General features: G+C 47.1%; 1 protein-coding gene and 1 long non-coding RNA gene across 2 annotated transcripts; both read left to right on the plus strand.

Annotated features, from left to right (window-relative positions):
- The first annotated feature begins 46 nt into the window (after nucleotides 1-46).
- Nucleotides 47-9,669, plus strand: LOC138985538 (uncharacterized). Its single transcript, XR_011462568.1, has 3 exons — nucleotides 47-308; nucleotides 6,749-6,863; nucleotides 9,434-9,669. It is a non-coding gene; the product is annotated as an uncharacterized lncRNA (long non-coding RNA).
- A 1,266-nt stretch (nucleotides 9,670-10,935) lies between these two features.
- LOC102268328 (NXPE family member 3) lies at nucleotides 10,936-17,674 on the plus strand. Its single transcript, XM_070363100.1, has 6 exons — nucleotides 10,936-10,957; nucleotides 11,414-12,107; nucleotides 14,408-14,481; nucleotides 14,587-14,796; nucleotides 15,141-15,154; nucleotides 15,668-17,674. Exons 1-6 carry the CDS (start codon nucleotides 10,936-10,938, stop codon nucleotides 16,190-16,192), a joined length of 1,539 nt encoding a protein of 512 aa, XP_070219201.1. The 3' UTR covers nucleotides 16,193-17,674.
- Nucleotides 17,675-19,180: the final 1,506 nt, after the last annotated feature.

Here is a 19,180-nt window from a genome sequence, read left to right on the forward strand (position 1 = left end):
TGCTGCACCTTATTCCCACGTTCCTTTTTGACTGTGTGTTCTCAGCCTCTGCCTTTATTCTGCTAAGGAGCATGGCTATGGCTCTCTCTTTCCTACTGCAGCTGCCCTTGCTCTACATTTGACCTCATTCTGGGGGCCTGACTGGCCATGTCATCCACTTGTGTGGCGATGCCGTACTTTGCCAGTGGCCGCAGCATCAACAGGATGTTATCCTGTGAGGTACTGTGAAGAGAGGAAACAAGACTTTGGGGGTTTTGCAGAGGACGGAGAGAAAGAACAAGAAGAGTCGAGGGGTATCCTGCGATGAGGTAAGAGGGCTTAGGCTTCAGAAAGGAAATGTGAGTTGGGGGAGTAGACTCCTGGGCAGACGCAGGTTTAGGAAACAGGGCACTTAGCCTATCTGTCGTGCAACCAGTATGGACTGAAATCACAATCCGGGCAAATTACTGTCCTTGGTGTTGTGTGGGATACAAAGAAGGTCACAAGATGTGGTGCCTGATTTTGACAGTGATATGTACAGGGCTTAACAAAGAGGACACGGGGTCATATCCACAGATGAGTGGTCAGGAAGACAGGAGACTCAGGTGCTCATGAAAACCAGAACTGGGCAGGGCTTCAGGTTGGAGAAAGTGGTCAACAGTTTAAAATAGTGCTGAGAATTCGAGAAAGATACTGCAGAAAGAGACCTCAGAGATGACAGTTAACACAGGTAAACCTGAGGAGAACTGGAAGTAGATTTGTGGTTGGGAGTGGGGTAGGATGGATCTTTTGTTTCTAGAAGATTTGGAATATCTGGGAATTTAGGGATTTCCAGGTGGTGCTAGTGGTAAAGAGCCTACCTGCCAATGCAGGAGACTTAAGGGACGAAGGTTTGATCCCTGGGTTAGGAAGATCCCCAGGAGGAGGAAATGGCAACCCACTCCAGTATTCTTGCCAGGAGAATCCCATGGACAGAGGAGCCTGGTGGGCTACAGTCCATGTGGTTGCAAAGAGTCAGACATGACTGAAGCAGTGTAACACGCATGCACGTAGGATAGGATACTGGGTGTCTGCCTGCCAAAGCCACTCGCCAGTGCTCAACTGCGTAGAGTCAGGAATGATGGCAAGGCATCATCCCTGACTTGGGGCTGTACCAACAGGCCCACAGCTGACCCTTGGTTCTGTAGGCCATGCCATGATATTCCTGTGTGCTCATTCTTATACGTGAACTAGGCCACAAGGAAGAGGAAGGTGACGTTGGGTGGTGGTAGGGCACCCAGACACGACGGTTCCCTTTTCCCTTTTTGCTGCTAGTGACCACTGCCTGACGTACAGCAATGTCTGGATGGTCCTGAATACAGCGCTGGCTGGGGAACCACGCACACTGATTGCCACCAAAATTCCAACAGTGAGCTCAGGTCTACATAAGGCAGTGACTTCATCCCTCAGTGGAACAGGCTTCCCTGAGATGGCTCTCTTTGCTGGTAACCCTTTGTGGTTTGCGTTATGGTATCAAATTGATTCTGTCCTGACCATCACATAACTATGCAGTCTTCTCTAGCTGAATGTACCTACCTCGGTCCTGGGGCTGTGCTGGGGTGAAAATGAGGCCTGCGTCCTAATCCTAGGGGTGAAAAGGGTTAACTGAGTGGTAGGATGGCTAGAATTTCTAAGGGAGGATGGTTTGGATTACTGGGTTCTTCCCCAAGAAGTAAGTGCTGAGGAGGACCTAAGCTTCCTACTCGAAGAGGGGCTGAAAAGGGAAAAATAATAGGTAGCAGTTGCTTTATGAACCTGGAGAAGAGACCACTGGCTCTGTCCCAGGTTAAATTCTCTCACTAGTATTTGCCTTAGGTTTGTTAGGATGTTGAATAAACATGATGCTGTAATTCTGGAAGCAGACAGTGTAGGAAGACCGGATTTACTAGAGCACTGTGGGCAGCTTTCTTACTCTAAGGAAGTCTGTCCAACATTACAGGTACAAGGAAGCACAGGTAGAATTTCTAGGTGCTTAAATGGAGGTGAGGGAGGTGAGTAGGTGGGTGGAACTTAGGAGCTAAGATTCCTGTGTTTCAAGACAAGAAGGAAAATGGGAGCCTATTTGGAGTTTGTAATAGCAGCTGGGGGATTGGATCTCTTTCATACACTTCTCCCTGCCTTCCATCCTCATTTGGGTGGAAGCTAAAATCTGCCCAGGTGCCTTGTATTGCTGCTACTACTGTATTACTGCTGTTGCTCTTGCTTTACGTTTTTATGGGACCTCATAATTTTAATTGTGCTGGCATATGGGGAAGATCCCCTGGAGGAGGGCATGGCAACCCACTCCAGTATTCTTGCCTAGAGAATCCCACGGACTGAGCCTGGAAGGCTATAGTCCATAAGGTTGCAAAGAATCGGACACGACTGAGGAGACTGAGCATGCACGCATGCATCTTATACTTACTCAGTACCCACAGGGACATTGTTGGAATCAATAATATGGATAATTACAGTGACATTGGTGACACTACTTAATTGCTGTATGACCCTCTGGCCCAGAGTTCTTTGATGCTTTGGATTAGAGGATAGGCAGAAATGAATGCAGAAGGTCAAGGAGTCTTGGTCTATTCTCCAGCTTGCTGGTCCTCATCCTCATAAATATCCAGGTTGTCATCGAATCTGGCAGCTCTTTGCCACTCCCAGGATTCAGGGTGAGCAATGGAAGGCCTGCTTCTCAAGCTCCAGGCCAGGATTCCAATGGATATATATATATATATATATATCCATATATATATATATATATATATATATTCAGTTCAGTTCAGTTCAGTTGCTCAGTCGTGTCCGACTCTTTGCGACCCCATGAATCGCAGCACGCCAGGCCTCCCTGTCCATCACCAACTCCCAGAGTTCACTCAGACTCATGTCCATTGAGTCAGTGATGCCATCCAGCCATCTCATCCTCTGTTGTCCCCTTCTCCTCCTGCCTCCAATCCCTCCCAGCATCAGAGTCTTTTCCAATGAGTCAACTCTTCGCATGAGGTGGCCAAAGTACTGGAGTTTCAGCTTTAGCATCATTCCTTCCAAAGAACACCCAGGATTGATCTCCTTTAGAATGCACTGGTTGGATCTCCTTGCAGTCCAAGAGTCTTCTCCAACACCACAGTTCAAAAGCATCAATTCTTCGGCGCTCAACTTTCTTCACAGTCCAACTTTCACATCCATACACGACCACTGGAAAAACCATAGCCTTGACTAGACGGACCTTTGTTGGCAAAGTAATGTCTCTGCTTTGGAATATGCTCTCTAGGTTGGTCATAACTTTCCTTCCAAGGAGTAAGCGTCTTTTAATTTCATGGCTGCAATCACCATCTGCAGTGATTTTGGAGCCCAAAAAGATAAAGTCTGACACTGTTTCCACTGTTTCCCCATCTATTTCCCATGAAGTGATGGGACCGGATGCCATGATCTTCGTTTTCTGAATGTTGAGCTTTAAGCCAACTTTTTCACTCTCCTCTTTCATCAAGAGGCTTTTTAGTTCCTCTTCACTTTCTGCCATAAGGGTGGTGTCATCTGCATATCTGAGGTTATTGATATTTCTCCCGGCAATCTTGACTCCAGCTTGTGCTTCTTCCAGCCCAGCGTTTCTCATGATGTACTCTGCATATATATATATATATATATCCATTTATGTATATCCACATATGTATCTATATATCTAGTTCTAGACAATCTTAAAGAGCCCTCACCCCCATATGCTGCATGTAAGTAGCCCTCTGAACTCTCCCTCAGCCTTGCTCCTAGGCCCTCAGGTCCTTCTCCAGCTCCTTCCTCAAGTACTTGGTCCTCCCCTACTTAAACATGTCACCAGCCACCAAGGCAGGACATAGGGTTATGCTTGTCTTTGTCCCCACTTAATTCTGCCCTTCTCTGGGATCCAGCCTCAAAGAAGGAAGAAAACAATTCCTTCATGAAAGTATACTTTTTAGTGTGAGAGGTTGGATGTGGTAAACCCAGCTCTTTCTCTGTGTTTTCTGGGGAAGTGAGATGTTCACTGAGGGCATATGTTCTTTTATTTTTTTTCAAATTTTATTTTTGGCTGTGCCTTGAGGCATGTGGGAACTTAGTTCCCTGACCAGGGTCACGTCCCTGCAGTGGAAACACAGAGTCTTAACCACTGGACCGCTAGGCAAGTCCCAAGAGTATATGTTCTTGCTTGCATTCTGACTAATTGGTTAGTTTAACTTATTTACATTAACAAAAATTTACTGGAATACAATTGCTTTACAATGTTGTGTTAGTTTCTGTAGTACAAGGAAGTAAATCAGCAGTGCATATATCCTCTCCCTCTCAAACCTCCCTCCCGCCTCTCCAGCTAGAGCACCTCGCTGGGCTCCCTGCGCCTCACAGCAGCTTCCCACCTGCTGTCTATTTGACACACGGTGGTGTGTATATCGGAGAGGGCAATGGCACCCCACTCCAGCATTCTTGCCTGGAAAATCCCAGGGACAGAGGAGCCTCGTGGGCTGCCGTCTAGGGGGTTGCACAGAGTCGGACACGACTGAAGCGACTTAGCAGCAGCAGCAGCAGCAGTGTGTATATATCAATGCTACTCTCCTAACGTCACACCCTTTTCTTCCCCCTAAACCTATTTATATTTATTGCAATGATAGTTTCTTGTTTCTTCCAACTTGTTTCAAGTTCCCCATTTATTGTACTTTCTTTTTTCCTCTTTCCGTACTTTTCAATAGGTGAATGCAATATTTTTCAGATTTAAACATTTTACATTCTGTTTTTAGTCTTATATTGGTTTCTTATGTTTACTTAGACCTGTTGATTTATCTTATCAATATCTCTCTATTTCTCCCTGAACCCATAAGAGTACTTGAACAGACTCTCACATCTCTTAATCTTACCCAATGCACCACCTCTAGATGTTGATATTGCCTGGAGTTTAGTCAATAGTTTTATGAATGTACTTATTTGTCTTTTCTATTATCCTGTTTTTTAATCCTTTTTATTGTAGTATAATTTATATAAAGTCACATGCACAGATCTTAAGAGTATAATTAATTCGGACAAATGTATATACCCATATCACCATCACCCAATTAAAGATAAAGGGCTTTCCAGAACCCCATAAGTTTCTCTCATGCCCCCTTCCAGTCAACCCCCTCCACCAGTGTCAAGTGCTCTTCTGATTTCTATCACCATAGATTGATTGATCTCTTCTAGAATTTCTTATTAAAGGAATCATATAACACGAACCTTTTGTTTGTTTTTTTCCACTCAACCTGATTTTTTTCTGTGAATGATTCACATTGTTGAATTTATCAGTAATTGTTTTCTTTTTATTGCTAAGTGGTATTCAATGGCACGGATCTCCCAGACTTGCCATCTATTCTTCCACTGGCATATATTTTTCTTTTATTAAATTTGGAAATATTATGAATAAGGCTGCTATTGATAGGGACGAGTAGGTGATTAAATAGTTAATCCCACTAGGGGATTATAAGTAGGAAAAATTATGGGAGACCCCTGTAAGTTAATGATTATTAACGATTAATAATAATAATGATGATGATTAATGATTATTCAAGAAAGTAGGTTTGCTTAACCACAAAACCAAGCAGGCTTGGAATTCCCTGGTGGTCCGGTGGAAAAGAGTCTCTCTTTACCAGGGTTAGTTAGTAGCAATAACCCTGTGCACTGCAACCAATGAAGCCCGCACACTCTAGAGCCCGTGCTCCGCAGCAAGAGAGGCCGACGCAGTGAGGAACCTGAGCGCTGCCACCAGAGGGTAGCCCCACTCGCTGCAACTAGAGAAGGTCCGTGTGCAGCAGTCAAGGCCCAGTGCAGCCAAAAAAAAAAAACAGCGAATTTTCATAGCGACAAAACCACGCAACGGAAGCAAGGGACATGGCCCCAAATAATGAAACATGTGGCGGCATGAGCCCCACGTGCCCAGGAAGTTAATGATCCTTAGGGCATGTTCTCTAAGCACATGACCACAGTAATTTATGGGGACTCCCCTGGGGGTTCAGTGGCTAAGACTCCATGCTCCCAATGCAGGGCGCCTAGATTTGATCCCCGATCAGGGAACTATGAATAGATCCCACATGCCACAACCAAAGACCTTGCATGCCTCAACTAAGACCTGGCACAGCCAAATAAATAATAACTTAAAAAAACACAATAATTTATGAAAGGTGACATTTCAAAATGAGGGGCGCTCATTGTACTGAGACCTGAAATGATTTTTCCACAGCACCATGAAAACAAAAACAGGACAAAAACACTCCCCTCCTCACCTGGAAGAGGAGTTGATGATGGAAGCATGATGTCTACCCAAAAATGAGGAAGAAAGTGGTTTTCGCCTCTTGCACACTTTTCCTCTGATTTTAAAACTGTAGCCCACTAAGTTCTCTGGGTGACACCCTCTCACTCGCCCACCTGTAAGCCTCACAAGAGTCCTATTCTAATAATTCACTTCTTATCTATCACTTTGCATCTCACTGAGTTTTTTCTGCATTGAGACATAAAGGATCAGAGCTCTTCAGAGGCCCCCAGAAACGCCAGTTGGGCTGTTTCACTATGGACATTCTGGATTATAATTGCCCCAAGTGTGTGCTGGAACTTCTTCACTGAACACCCAAACTTCTGCAAAAGCCCTCTCAGCCATATGGGTGACGTTAAAGAACTTGTTTTTTGGTGGGGAAATGGTAGGAAGCTCACACTGCATCATGCTTATGATCTCACTCCTTTTACTTCTACACTTTTATCTACCTAGGGTCTTGGTCACATACCAGATGTCTAATAAACAACTCCGAGCTTCCACAAACCTATTCATCAGACAGTTCAAGTGGCCCAGGATTGTGGCTGTGGCATCAGTCATTGCAATTTGTGTAAGTATAGTTCTTTCCGCCTGTCCTATCCATCCACAGAACCTGAACCAGTTACTTTCATCTAGAAGGAGAAGGCTGTCCCCTAGACAAACTAATCAGGAAAACAGAATAAAAACACAAATTATCAATATCAGGAATGCATGAGGTGTCATCAATACATACCTTACAGATGTTACGATAATAATGAGAGACGATGAACAAATTTAAGCCAACAAATTATAAATCTTTGATGCAGTTAACAAATTTCTTGAAAGACAAAAAAAAAAAACAATTAAAAATGACTCAAAAAGAAATATACTTCATGAATAGTCCTGTATCCATTGTGGGAACTGAATTTGTAGTTAAAAAATCTTCCAGAGAGAATACAGCATTATCAAGTGGTTTACCCTAGGTGTACAGGGCTGATGCAACATTCAAACATCAACAGGGATTGTAAGTATATTCCACCATATTAAAAACAAATGATCATCTCAACAGATGCAAAAAAAGCATTTGATGAGTCTCAACATCTATTCATGATTAAAAATCTTAGCAAACTATAAATAGAAGGGAATATACTTGAGATAATAGAAGGAATCTACTTAATCATTCTTAATAGTGAAAGACTGAAAGCTATCCCCAAAGATCAGGAACACAGCAAGGATGTCTGCTCTCAAAACTTCCCTTCAGTGTTGTACTAGAAGTCTTAGCCAGTGCAATAAGACAAGGGGAAAAAAAGTATACAGTTTGGGAAGGAAGTAATAAAACTTTCTACTCATGGAAGATATTATTTTCTACATAGAAAACCCCAAGAAACCTACCAAAAGACTCCTAGAATTAATAAATATGCTTAACCCTTGATGTTCTATTTCAGACATGTTGTCATGTGAGAAAAATAAGATCATCATTCTTAAGTCACTGTGTGTGGGCTTTTCTTTAATTTGCAGCTAAAGTATTCCTAGATCATATAACATAGTTGAGCATTTTTTTCCTGATGTTTATTTTATCTTTATAGTCCTGTTTCTGTGAGTTGTCTGTTCATACACTATGCGTATTTTTCTATTGAACTATTTTTTTCATGTTGACTTGTGACAATCCTTCCTATTTTCTGAGTCCTTTGGTTATAATATATGTTGCAAATACCATATTTGATCAATTCTAAGACGAACATCACATTTCATTGATCAATTCTAAAATCAATTCACATTTGAACATCTCTGAAATTGAGACGTTGTCTTATGAATTATAGTATATCACATCGCAGTCAGCTGGGGGCAGAGTTGGCATTGCTGTGATTACAACCTGAGGCATATTTGCCAAGAGGCTCATGGTTCAGAGTCCTTCCCTTGAAAAGACCCCTTCTGAGGCCCTGGGAGAGGCACTTGTGTCAATGTGTTTTTGTAAAATTTACAACAGTAAAATATTTTAACCTTGTTGTGTTAAGGTTATGTATCTTTCTATTACAACTTCCTCCATGTCAGATGACGTTGGAGTGGTCACAGGCACTTTTTTTAGAGCCTGATAAGGGGAATTTGAGTTGAGGAATATTTAGTTTTGACTTAACATGGTTTTCAGTCATTCCTGTGTATAGTTCGGTGACAGCTAAATGTCTCAGTATAGGAACAGCTTCCAGGAACACTCCTATGCCACACAGTGCCAACTCAGCATCATGACCTGAAGAGACAGCCAGAGGTCCCATCACAATATGTATGTTTCCTCTGACACCCAGCACCAGAAGTATGTGGGCAGTGGAGGAGAAACCAGGTTTGAAATGGCCTTTCCCTTCTTATCTTGAGAAGGTTGACGCATTGCTACACAATGAATCCACATCCCAGGTGGAAATAAAATAGTTCCAGCTTCATTGGTCTTTTTTATTAGGTGAGTGAAAGTTGGCCCTGGTATTTCTCATCAGACCCCTCCTTATGCCTTATTGGAACTCAGAAACTCCTAAAGATTGGGAAAGTGTGGGATGTGGATGCCATGACTGACTGAGACCAATAATAATATATTACATGATAATAATGTGTCACCTGTGGCTACATTCTGCTCCAAACCGAAATGAGGTCTTGGATAGGCAACAACAGTGTCTGACATAAACAGCTCCCCCGAGTCTAGACCCCAGGAAACCTGCATGAGAGCCTGGATTCGCACAAGAGACACACTTATAGAGAATCACAGTCTCACGTACACTAGCCCTGAGGGTTCAGAGATGGAACAAGAGAGAGAAGGACAAAACGAGTTGCAGAGTCGGCAGGACTCTACAATCGTCATTGCACCAGGCCCACACTTCGTGAAGTCAGAGAATGATAGCAAATTCCCATCCCTCTGAGCAGTCAGCCCAAAAAACAATGTCCCCAGAGCCCAGTACTCATCACAACTCAGTCTCTGGTTTTGCCAAAGAGGGAAGCTGAACTTCAGAGGGAGCTGAAGCCAGGTGAGGAGCAAAGAAGAGAAAAGCTTCTCAGGTTCAGCCTCATCCGATCACCAGTTGGCCTGCACTGGTTGTCCAACACCTACAACTTATGAACCTGAATTTCACTGGGAGGACTTCCCTGGGGGTGCAGTGGGTAAGAATTTGCCTGTCAATGCAGGGGACACGGGTTCGATCCCTGGTCAGAGACCATGCTGCGGGCAACTAAAGCCAGTGCGCCACAACTACTGAGCCCACTTGTTGAGTCCCCAAGTCGCAACTACTGAAGCCCACGTGCGGCAACTGATGAAGCCTGTGCGCCTAGAGCCCGTGCTCCGCCATAGAGCCTGTGCTCCGCCACAAGAGACACCACCGCGATGAGAAGTCTGCGCGCTGCAATGAAGAGCAGCCCCTGTTCGCCCCGACTAGAGAAAGCCTGAGCGCAGCAACAGAGACCCAGTGCAATCAAATAAATGAATAAACGTCATTGGAAAATTTCTCCCACCGAGAGTGATTGTTTCCTGCGTGTAGAGTCATAGAGGAAACCCACATCTGTGTGCTGCCTCCTTCACAAGAGAATGGGGTGTGGGACATTCCTTTCTTTTTGAAAAATGTGGAAATGTGCATTAACAAAACCCTCATCATCAGATCTCACTTGAGGGGCCCGTCGTCCCCTACCGTCATGTCTGTTTAAAGTATTTCGATTTCCTGTTCCCCATCAACTTCCATGGTCCAGACATTCAATTGCTGCATAAGGTGTGGGTTCTGCAAATAGCGCAACAGAGACACATATTACCGTACCTTGTGTGTAGGCATCACACAAGCACACACAAACCTCTGTGCTCGGTTCAAAGGCTGTGGCCTCTTCTTCGCTTCCATGTTTCACGTGACAGAGCATTGCTTTTTCACGTGAAACATGCCTCCTGGCTGTAGTTTCTCTCTCAGCCCCGACTGATTTCACTTTCAGCAGATCTCTAAATTACTTCTTGTAGCTTCACGGCTTTTGCCTCATTTTAGCATTTAGAGATATGCTCCCATTCTTCCTTACTAGCAGGGAAAAGGGGGAGGGCTCTACATCTAGACTCCATCGCAGGCACAAGGGGGCCAATGATTTACAAACAAAAGTTGTTGGGTGGGATTTTGAAAGCTGTTTTGGTGCTCTGCTTTTCCTCTTCCTGCTGCTCCAAAAGTAAATATGATGGCTGGTGCTCCAGCAGTCTTCTTGGGACCATGAGAGGAATGCCAAGAGAATCACAGAGACCTTGCCTTGACTTCCTTAAGAAACTGAACCAGACACTCATTGTGAGAAAAGTAAGCCTTTCTTTGCTCACACCACTGAAGTCCTATAGTATCTGTTACTACCGGCCAAAAGCAATTCCTAACTAACACGTATGCTTTTCTTCTGCTTTTGAATTTTCCAGTGTTGGAGTAACATGTGTTATTTCTCTGTGTCACATCTTTCTTTGTAGAAGAGGGTTTATCTCTGGTGTTGTCTTCCTCTCTGTTGTTCCCTAATCATTTCAAAAAGCTTCAAATAAGTTTCTAATATTCTAACATGCTTATAAGATTAGTCCATTTTCCTCTCCTTCATCACAGCCTTTACATGTCATCTTTTCCTTTGCATTCTTTTTTAACAAATCCTGATTTCCCCCTAAAAGCAGGATCTGGAATCTTTGTTGCAGCATGCAGGATCTCTTAATCACAGGTATGTGAAGTCCTAGTTGCAGCATGTGGGATCTAGTTCCCTGACCAAGGGTGAGCCCAGGCCCCTGCATTGGGAGTGTAGTTTTTTGTCACTGGATCACCAGGGAAGTCCCTATAATACCTTTAAATGGAGTATAATCTATAAATATACAGAATCACCATGCTGTACATCTGAAACTAATATAACATTGTAAATCAACTAGAGTTCAATAAAAATTATTAAAAAGTACAAAATAAACATGAGGTGGTGTCTGCAGATGTGTGTGATAGTGGCTCAGACACCAGCTTCGGGTCAGAGCAGCACGAAGCAGGGCAGATGGGATTTCTGCCTGAGACCACCAGGCACTAAGTCTGGTGAACCGAGAACTTCTTCCCAGAAGGAGAAGAGACACAAACCACTGATGGGCTCCTCTTTCTCTGCCCACAGATCTTCTACATCGGGGTTTCCTGGCCTGAGCGCGCTGTCCCTCTGCCGCCAGGGCCCCGCCTGCCCACAAGTCTTCTGGCTCTCTCCCCCAGGGGTTCTCAGGCCTGACCCATCTTCTGCACTGGCCTCTGACCCCAGGAGATGGGGGGGACCTTCTGGCTTCCACCAGCCCCCAGACTTCCACCTACCACCTGAGGAGTCCTGCTCAGACTAGCTACACCCTGGGAGGCTACCTGGAGGCCATCCTCATCGCCAGAGACCACCAGGGCAGGCCCAAGGCCCATGGTGGGGATCTGTTTCGGGCACAGCTGCTGGGTCCTGACCTGAAGGCAGGTGTCCCTGGAGATGTCACAGACCTGGAGAACGGCACATACCTGCTGACGCTCCCCCTGCTCTGGGCTGGGCAGGCCCAGGTGCAAGTGCGGCTGATCCACTCCAGCGAGGCAGTCAGGGTTCTGCGGGGCATCTGGAGAGACCAATGGGCCACGGTTGATTTCACGGGCTATTTCCGGGGGCCCACAGGATACGAAGAAACTGTGACTTGCAATGTTAACCCCCTGTTAATTGGGGAGGAAGAGGGCACCTGTCACTACAGGGATGAAGATTCAGGTGAGCTCTGGTTCTGTGCTCGACCTCCGACCCTGCCCTGTGACTCACTGGTAGGACATTCAAGTGGACGCTACTGGAACGTGACCACACCACACGAGGAGGCCCTGCTGGCACGGTAGGAGACCCAGTGTCATCTGGGTGTCTGCCCCAACCCCTGAACCCAGTCCCTGTGGTCATTCTGCCTGAGCCCGTACCCTTATCATTCATTTACTCACTTCTATTAAACATGTTTCCGAGAACCTACTATATACCAGGTCTGATGCTAAGTGCTGAAAACTTTTATGTAATGGTTGGCATCCCTGCCCTCTAGTTTTCAGTGAGGGGACATGGGACCTTTTAAAACATGCACTGGAGTGAGTGCTTAACTGCAGCATGCACTGAGGGGTGAGGGGTCTAAGGATACGGAACAGGGCGCCCCACCTGGTGTAGGATGGTCAGAGCAGGTGACAGGTGAGCTGAAGCTTGAAGGAGACCTGCAGATCTCCCGCCACAGAGCAGTGTCCTGGCCCCTCTGCCATGCTGATGGCCTGCAGGGAGAAGTGTCCATTGAAAATTACCAGCAGGTGTGGTCAGGGAGCAGGGGGGATGGATGCGAGCCCACTGAGTGAGAGTGGAGCAGAGGTTGCAGCCTAGAAACCAAGTGAAATCAAAGCTGAGAATCGTCCTCGGTCCCAGGGGACGATTGGGACCAGCAAGACTGGGAGTGATGGGGAGGAGACAGTAAAACTGGACTGGCTTCTGCCCCTGGGATCCGAGGCTGGGACTGGGCTAGAGAGACCCCAGAGAGGAAAGAAGCATTTTTAAAGATAGGAGCAGCTGGGCATCTGGTCTCTGGGAGAGACAGTAGGGGAAGGAGGCAAAAACAGGGTCTGAGAGGAAGGTTGGGGCCGGGGCAGATGGGGAGGGACACCCACTCTGGAGGCAGAGGGGGGAGAAGGAGCTGTGGGAGAGGCGGAGGTGGGCAGGTGGGAGGAGGTGCAGCTCTGAGACCCAGGGAGCATGGAGTTTCCCACTGGCTCTATGAGGACGGGAGAGGCAGGTGGGCTTGAAGCACTGAGGCAGCTGAGCTGGAGACCCCAGAGGCACCAGCTCCATCAGACCCCCATTGCTAGAGGCTCTCTGCATTGATTAGTGACTTCCCACAGCATTTGGGACTTCGCTCATAGCTCAGTTGGTAAAGAATCTGCCTGCAATGCAGGAGACTTGAGTTCGATTCCTGGGTTGTGAAGATCCCCTGGAGAAGGAAATGGCAATCCACTCCAGTATTCTTGCCTGGAAAATCCCATGGACAGAGGAGCCTGGTGGGCTACAGTCCATGGGGTCACAAGAGTCGGACACGACTTAGCGACTAAACCACCACCAACCACAGCATTTAGGATTCTGCACCAGGAAACCTGGTTCTTCCCAGACCAAATTTTGTACTCCCTTTGGTCAGAAGAAAATAACCACACATCCTTTTTTGCATTGATCGGTGGGAAATAAGTCTAAGATTCAATACAGGAGCCATCTCAGGACATCTTTTGAGGTAAAGACCAGCCATCTCTGGAGTGAGACTGCCTGGGTTCAAATTCCTGCTCCACCTGTTACTATACTCCAGCTTCTATTCGTGGGATCTCTGGCAAGCTACTTAACCTGTCTGCACCTCCAGTCTCTCACTGGTAGAGGGGATAACTTTAGTACCTCCCCTGTTGAGTTGTGGTGAGGTTCAAATAAGTTACTGTATGCTGTGTGCTTAGATCAGGGACAGCACAGCAGGCTCTGTCGGCTCTGAGAACCTGCTCTCAGGCATTTGCTGCTTTTGAGCGGCACCCCTGAAACTGCCTCTGTACCAGACACTGTCCAGGGTCCTGGGGGTCCTGGACAGGAGAGCAGGGCATCAGGGCCCCGTCCCTCAGGAGCCAACACTGGGCCCATTGAAGACGGCATTCAACAGACAACCACACATGTGCAAGTGTGTAGTGGACATGGATTTGCAACCCCAAGGTCAGGTGTTTTCTTTACAACAACTTTTTAAAAAGTATTTATTTATGTATTTGGCTGTGCTGGGTCTTAGTCGCAGCATGTGGGATCACCAGTTGCAGCATGACTGGGGATCGAACCTGAGCCCCGTGCATTGGGAGCAGCATGGTCTTAGCCACGGGATCACCAGGGAAGTCCCCAGGGTACATGTTTAAACAATTCTGCTTTCTGCACAGATGCAATCCCTGAGGTCCTGAAATTCAAAGAACCTGGATGTCTGACCTCCAGCTTCCAGTCCCTCCCCAGGCCCCTAACTCGCTGTGTCCCAGGAGCCCTGACACTGGACAGATGACCTTCACCCTTGAGAACTTCCTTTCCTCCAAGGACCCCTCCTTCACCTCAGCCCAGGATTCCTTCTCATCACACACTCCCCTCTGCCCACTGGTTTCTCTTCAGGAATGTGACAAACAAGACCCTCCCTCAGGGCATTCCTCCAATCTGGGTGGCCCAGGAGAACAACAGAAGTCTGGGTGAGTGGCTCCGGGGCTGGTGGGAAGGGCAGCCCTGATTCAGGGCCATGGCCTTAGCTTCCTGTGTTCTCACTGATTGTTTCGCTCCTGAACAATGGCTTACAGTCCTGTCCCCTCCGCAACCCTGCCACCCTGGAATCCCAGCCCCGAGGCCCTCTGGATTCTACCACCAAAACGTGTGGCACTCACTGTCCTGCTCCAGCCGCTCCTTCTCCACCGCCGACAGCATCCTGCGCTGCCTGGCTGGCCGCGTCGTCCACATGATGGGGGACTCCACGCTCCGGCAGTGGTGGGAGTACCACATGATGGGGACTGGTCTGCTGTCCCTGAGCTAGAATGCTGCCGGCAGTGGTGGGAGTACCCAGTCTGCTTTGCACCATTGACTTTTCTTTGGGAACTGCCGGGGACCAGCCCCGGCTGATCCAGGGTATTCGGTGAGCAGCGAGGATCAGAGGGGGCAGGGCAGCACTGGTCTGCTGTCCCTGAGCTAGAATGCTGCCAGGGACTTCCTGGCTACCGAGTCTGAGGACCCAGTCCTAGCTCTTGGGCTCCCCGGCCCCCTGGAGCACTTTGCACCATTGACTTTTATTTAATGGGAACCATCTTCCTTTCTTTGCAAAAAGTTTAGTGTCTGGTCCTCTTCTGCTTTTTTTCTGAAGGTGATTATTCTAAAGTCAGCACCTCCAAAAAGCATTGATTCATCTTAAAGACTGGCCTCAGGCTAGAGATTCTTGTTGCCCAGTTTATGCACTTTGCCAGTGGTGACCAGGCTCAGACCAGGCCAGAGGGTCCAGAGACCCAGTGTGTTCACTCAGCTGTGTGCTCTGACCCGAAAGGGAGAGGAAAATGTGACAGGGATGATGTAGTGTGACAGGAGGCAAGAAAGGAAGGTTTCAGGAGAAAGGCAACCAGCATAGGGAATTAAACGCCAAAGAATTAAAAGCAAACTGAATAGGAGTTTGGATAGATAATAGGGAGATCCTTGGCAACTCTGAAAACTTGAGCCGGGGGGCAGCCCTAGGGCTTGGGGGGAGAAGGTTTATGTCCTGGGAAGTTAAAAGGCAAACTGAATAGGATCGGATTAGATCATTCCATCCAAGAGGATGGTGGAGAAGGGTCCAAGTGGGCTATTCACCATCCAAAGCCTCCTCTATTCCCCTCCTCCTCTCGCCTCCTCCCCCTGAAGCCGGTGGATCTACACGCCACGTATCACACGGGGCCGCTGATGGCCGTGGACACCACCCGGGCCATAGTGCTGCAGTGGCGCACACACAGCTGGCCCCTGCGTTCTCTTCGCACCCCTGTGGCTGCCCTGCACTCCGTGGTCCGGGAACTGGGGGGCCTGGCTGGGGGCCCCCACACTGTGGTGGTGCTGAGCCTGGGCGCCCACTTCACCACCTTCCCTCCGTCCGTCTTCGTGCAACGACTGGCAGGGGTCCGGGCTGCTGTGGCTGCGCTGCTGGCCCGGGAGCCCGACACCCTGGTGGTCATCAAACTGGCCAACACCGGCTACAAGTCTGTGTACGGCAGCGACTGGTTCACCCTCCAGGTGAACCGGCTCCTCCGAGCTGCCTTTGTCGACCTCCGCGTGGCCTTTGTGGACGCCTGGGAAATGACCTCCAGCCTGGCCCTGCCCGACAGCATCCACCCGGGGAGGTGCGTCGTCCGAAACGAGGTGGACCTCCTGCTCTCCCATGTCTGCCCCACCTGAGCGCTCCTGCCGGTCCTGGGGCTGTGGATGAAGAAACTGGTGCGATGATCAAGCCTGGAAGCCCTTCCCCTCAGCTGTCGGAATGTCTTCTCTCACCACCTTCCGATGCAGGAAGCCTGGCAGTCCTTCAGTGCGTCTTAAGAGCTTCTGTCCCTATGTGAAAAGCCGCGTGGAGGGGATGAGAGTCCGGGGGCAGAAGCCACACCTGCTCCCTCAGTGAGCATGTGCACTGTGATGGTCCGTTTTGGGCTTTCTGTTTAGAGCGTCAAGGAGCCTTGCAAAGATAGGAGATGGGTTCCATTTCAGTTATCAGAGGCCACCCAAGTGGAAAGCCTGACTCTGTATATAAAGACTTTTATAGATTGATTTGTAAAATAAAATATGTCTCCTAACTGTAAATAGTAACATATGCTCTTTGTAGAAAAACTGAAAAAGTACCAAAAAATGAACAAGGAAACCTGTGATTGCCATCTAGAGAGTGATTGCTCAGGTTGGGTAAATGAACAGCCAGAACACAGCCCTGCTTTTTTGTGTGAGGATGTTAGTGCTAATAAAAGATGAACGCTGTTTTCCTTACAGGGAATCCATAGATGATGTATTGACAACCCTTGTTGCTCCAGTGAACCACACAGCCGCTATTTTCTAATAGATATGGATGAAACGTTGAAGAATCAGATTACAGAAGAATCCCTAGGGTGTGCTGGCTCCTGTTCCCTGCCTAAGCATTAAAATCTAGGCATTTTATAATACTAGAGAAAGAAACAGAGAAATGGATCCCATATTTTTACATTCACTAAAAAAAGTTTTTTTGGCTACATCACACAGCATATGGGATCTTAGTTCCGTGAAAGTGAAGTTGCTCGGTCCTATCTGACTCTTTGTGACCCCATGGACTGTAGCCTACAGGCTCCTCCAGGCAAGAATACAGGAGTGGGTTACCATTTCCTTCTCCAGATCTTAGTTCCATGACCAGGGCTCAAACCCACATCCCCAGCAGTGGAAGCGCAGAGCCTTAACCACTGGACCATCAGGGAAGTCCCCTACATTCACTAAAGTTTTTGCTGTGGAGCCACTGCGTCCATATAGCCCCAGTGTGAATCCGATTAAGGATGATCAAGGCTTCCTGAGAATCTGCCCTGTGATGAATCAAGGCATCGCCAGTCAACCAACGAATCCTGGGCAAAGCAAATGAAACTGACTACAGAAATATTTATAGAAAGTCTCTGTGCACACAGGGTAGCTAGGAGCTTTTCTGCTTGTTACACGAATGGTACAGAATCGTATTGCAGCAGAAAATTAAGGAACGGTTCATGAATCATAAACAGGAATTAATTACATTAGGGAAAATTACATTTCCAAAGTTAAGCATTCTTACGGTTGTTTCCTTAGGGACTGTATTTCTGGTCTAATTATTATGTTCCTTCTTTCAGATCATTTTATAAATTCACATATTTTTATTTTCTGTAAGATGAACCTAGTGTGTTATGGAGGCTAGAAAGTAAATAAAGTCTGCACGTGAATCCCCTCAAAAAAGTACTTGGTGTAAAAGCTGCATTTGCCAGACTTGCTGACAACTAGGGGTTACGCCATGTGACATACTTCAGCCAGTGACATTTCTGAGCTGGGCTTCAGGAAGGCTCTTTAACAGGCAGAGAGACTTGGCTGGTGGGTCTTTTGCCCTTTTCTCTTTCTCTTCTTGACCTTCTAAGATGCAGTTATGGTGCTGGGAGGGAGCAGACATCTTGTGACCTAGGAAACAAAGCAACACTAACCCCCAACTGCTTCATGGTGGGTCCCTCAGTCCCATCCCCGCCACTGCAGCTGGCCCGGACAGACAGTGTATGATATTACTTATATGTGGAATCTAAAAAGATGATACCAATGAACTTGTTTGCAGAAGAAAACCAGTTTCTCAGACATAGAAAACAAGTTTATGGTTAACAAAGGGGAAAGATGGGGGAGAGACAAATTAGGGGTTTGGAATTAGCAGATACAAACTGCTGCTAAGTCACTTCAGTTGTGTCCGACTCTGTGTGACCCCATAGACGGCAGTCCACCAGGCTCCCCCATCCCTAGGATTCTCCAGGCAAGAACACTGGAGTGGGTTGCCATTTCCTTCTCCAATGCATGAAAGTGAAAAGTGAAAGTGAAGTCGCTCAGTCGTGTCTGACCCTCAGCGACCCCATGGACTGCAGCCTTCCAGGCTCCTCCATCCATGGGATTTTCTAGGCAAGAGTACTGGAGTGGGGTGCCATTGCCTTCTCCGAGATACAAACTACTATATATAAAATAGATAAACAACAAGGGCTTACTGTATAGCGCAGGGAACTAAATTCAGTATCTTGTAGGGCTTCCCTGACGGCTCAGTGGTAAAGAATCTGCCTGCCAATGCAGGAGACATGGGTTTGATCGTTGATCCAGGAAGATCCCACATGCCGCAGAACAACTAAGCCCGAGTGCCACAACTACTGAGCCTGTGCTCTAGAGCCCAGGGGGCCGTGACTACTGAGCTCACATGGCGCGACTACTGAAGCCTGAGCGTGGAGAGCCCGTGCTCTGCAGCAAGAGAAGTCACCACGATGAGAAGCCCACGCATTGCAACCAGAGAGTAGCCCCCATTTGCTGCAACTAAAGTCCGTGCAGGAACAAAGACCCAGCACAGCCAGAAATAAGCACGTCAATAATTTTTTAAAAATCTTGTAATAAAGTATAATGGAAAAGAATCTGAAAAAGAATACATGTATAACTGAATCACTTTGCTGTACACCAGAAACTAACATAACGTTATAAACTAACTATACTTCAAGGAAAAAAAGGTAAATTGCGATCAATGTTAAGTACATCACCAAGTGCATAACCAGGTACACTGATCGGGTTTGGGGGATCAGGAAAACTTCCCTGAGGTGGTGATATTTGTGTTAAGGTCTAAAGAAACCACAGGAGTTAGTAGCAGGAGAAAGTGGATTAGAGAGGAGAGGCATTTCAGGT

Source organism: Bos mutus, chromosome 25 (assembly GCF_027580195.1).
Source record: "Bos mutus isolate GX-2022 chromosome 25, NWIPB_WYAK_1.1, whole genome shotgun sequence".
Taxonomy (NCBI): domain Eukaryota; kingdom Metazoa; phylum Chordata; class Mammalia; order Artiodactyla; family Bovidae; genus Bos; species Bos mutus.

Bases quoted from the DNA above. Each gene is read 5' to 3' on its own strand.
- LOC102268328 (XM_070363100.1), top strand. From the start codon at position 10,936: ATGCAGGATCTCTTAATCACAG. The intron at 10,958-11,413 runs GTATGTGAAGTC...TCCTGGCCTGAG, and splicing joins GCAGGATCTCTTAATCACAG to CGCGCTGTCCCTCTGCCGCC. The intron at 14,482-14,586 runs GTGAGTGGCTCC...AATGGCTTACAG, and splicing joins GGAGAACAACAGAAGTCTGG to TCCTGTCCCCTCCGCAACCC.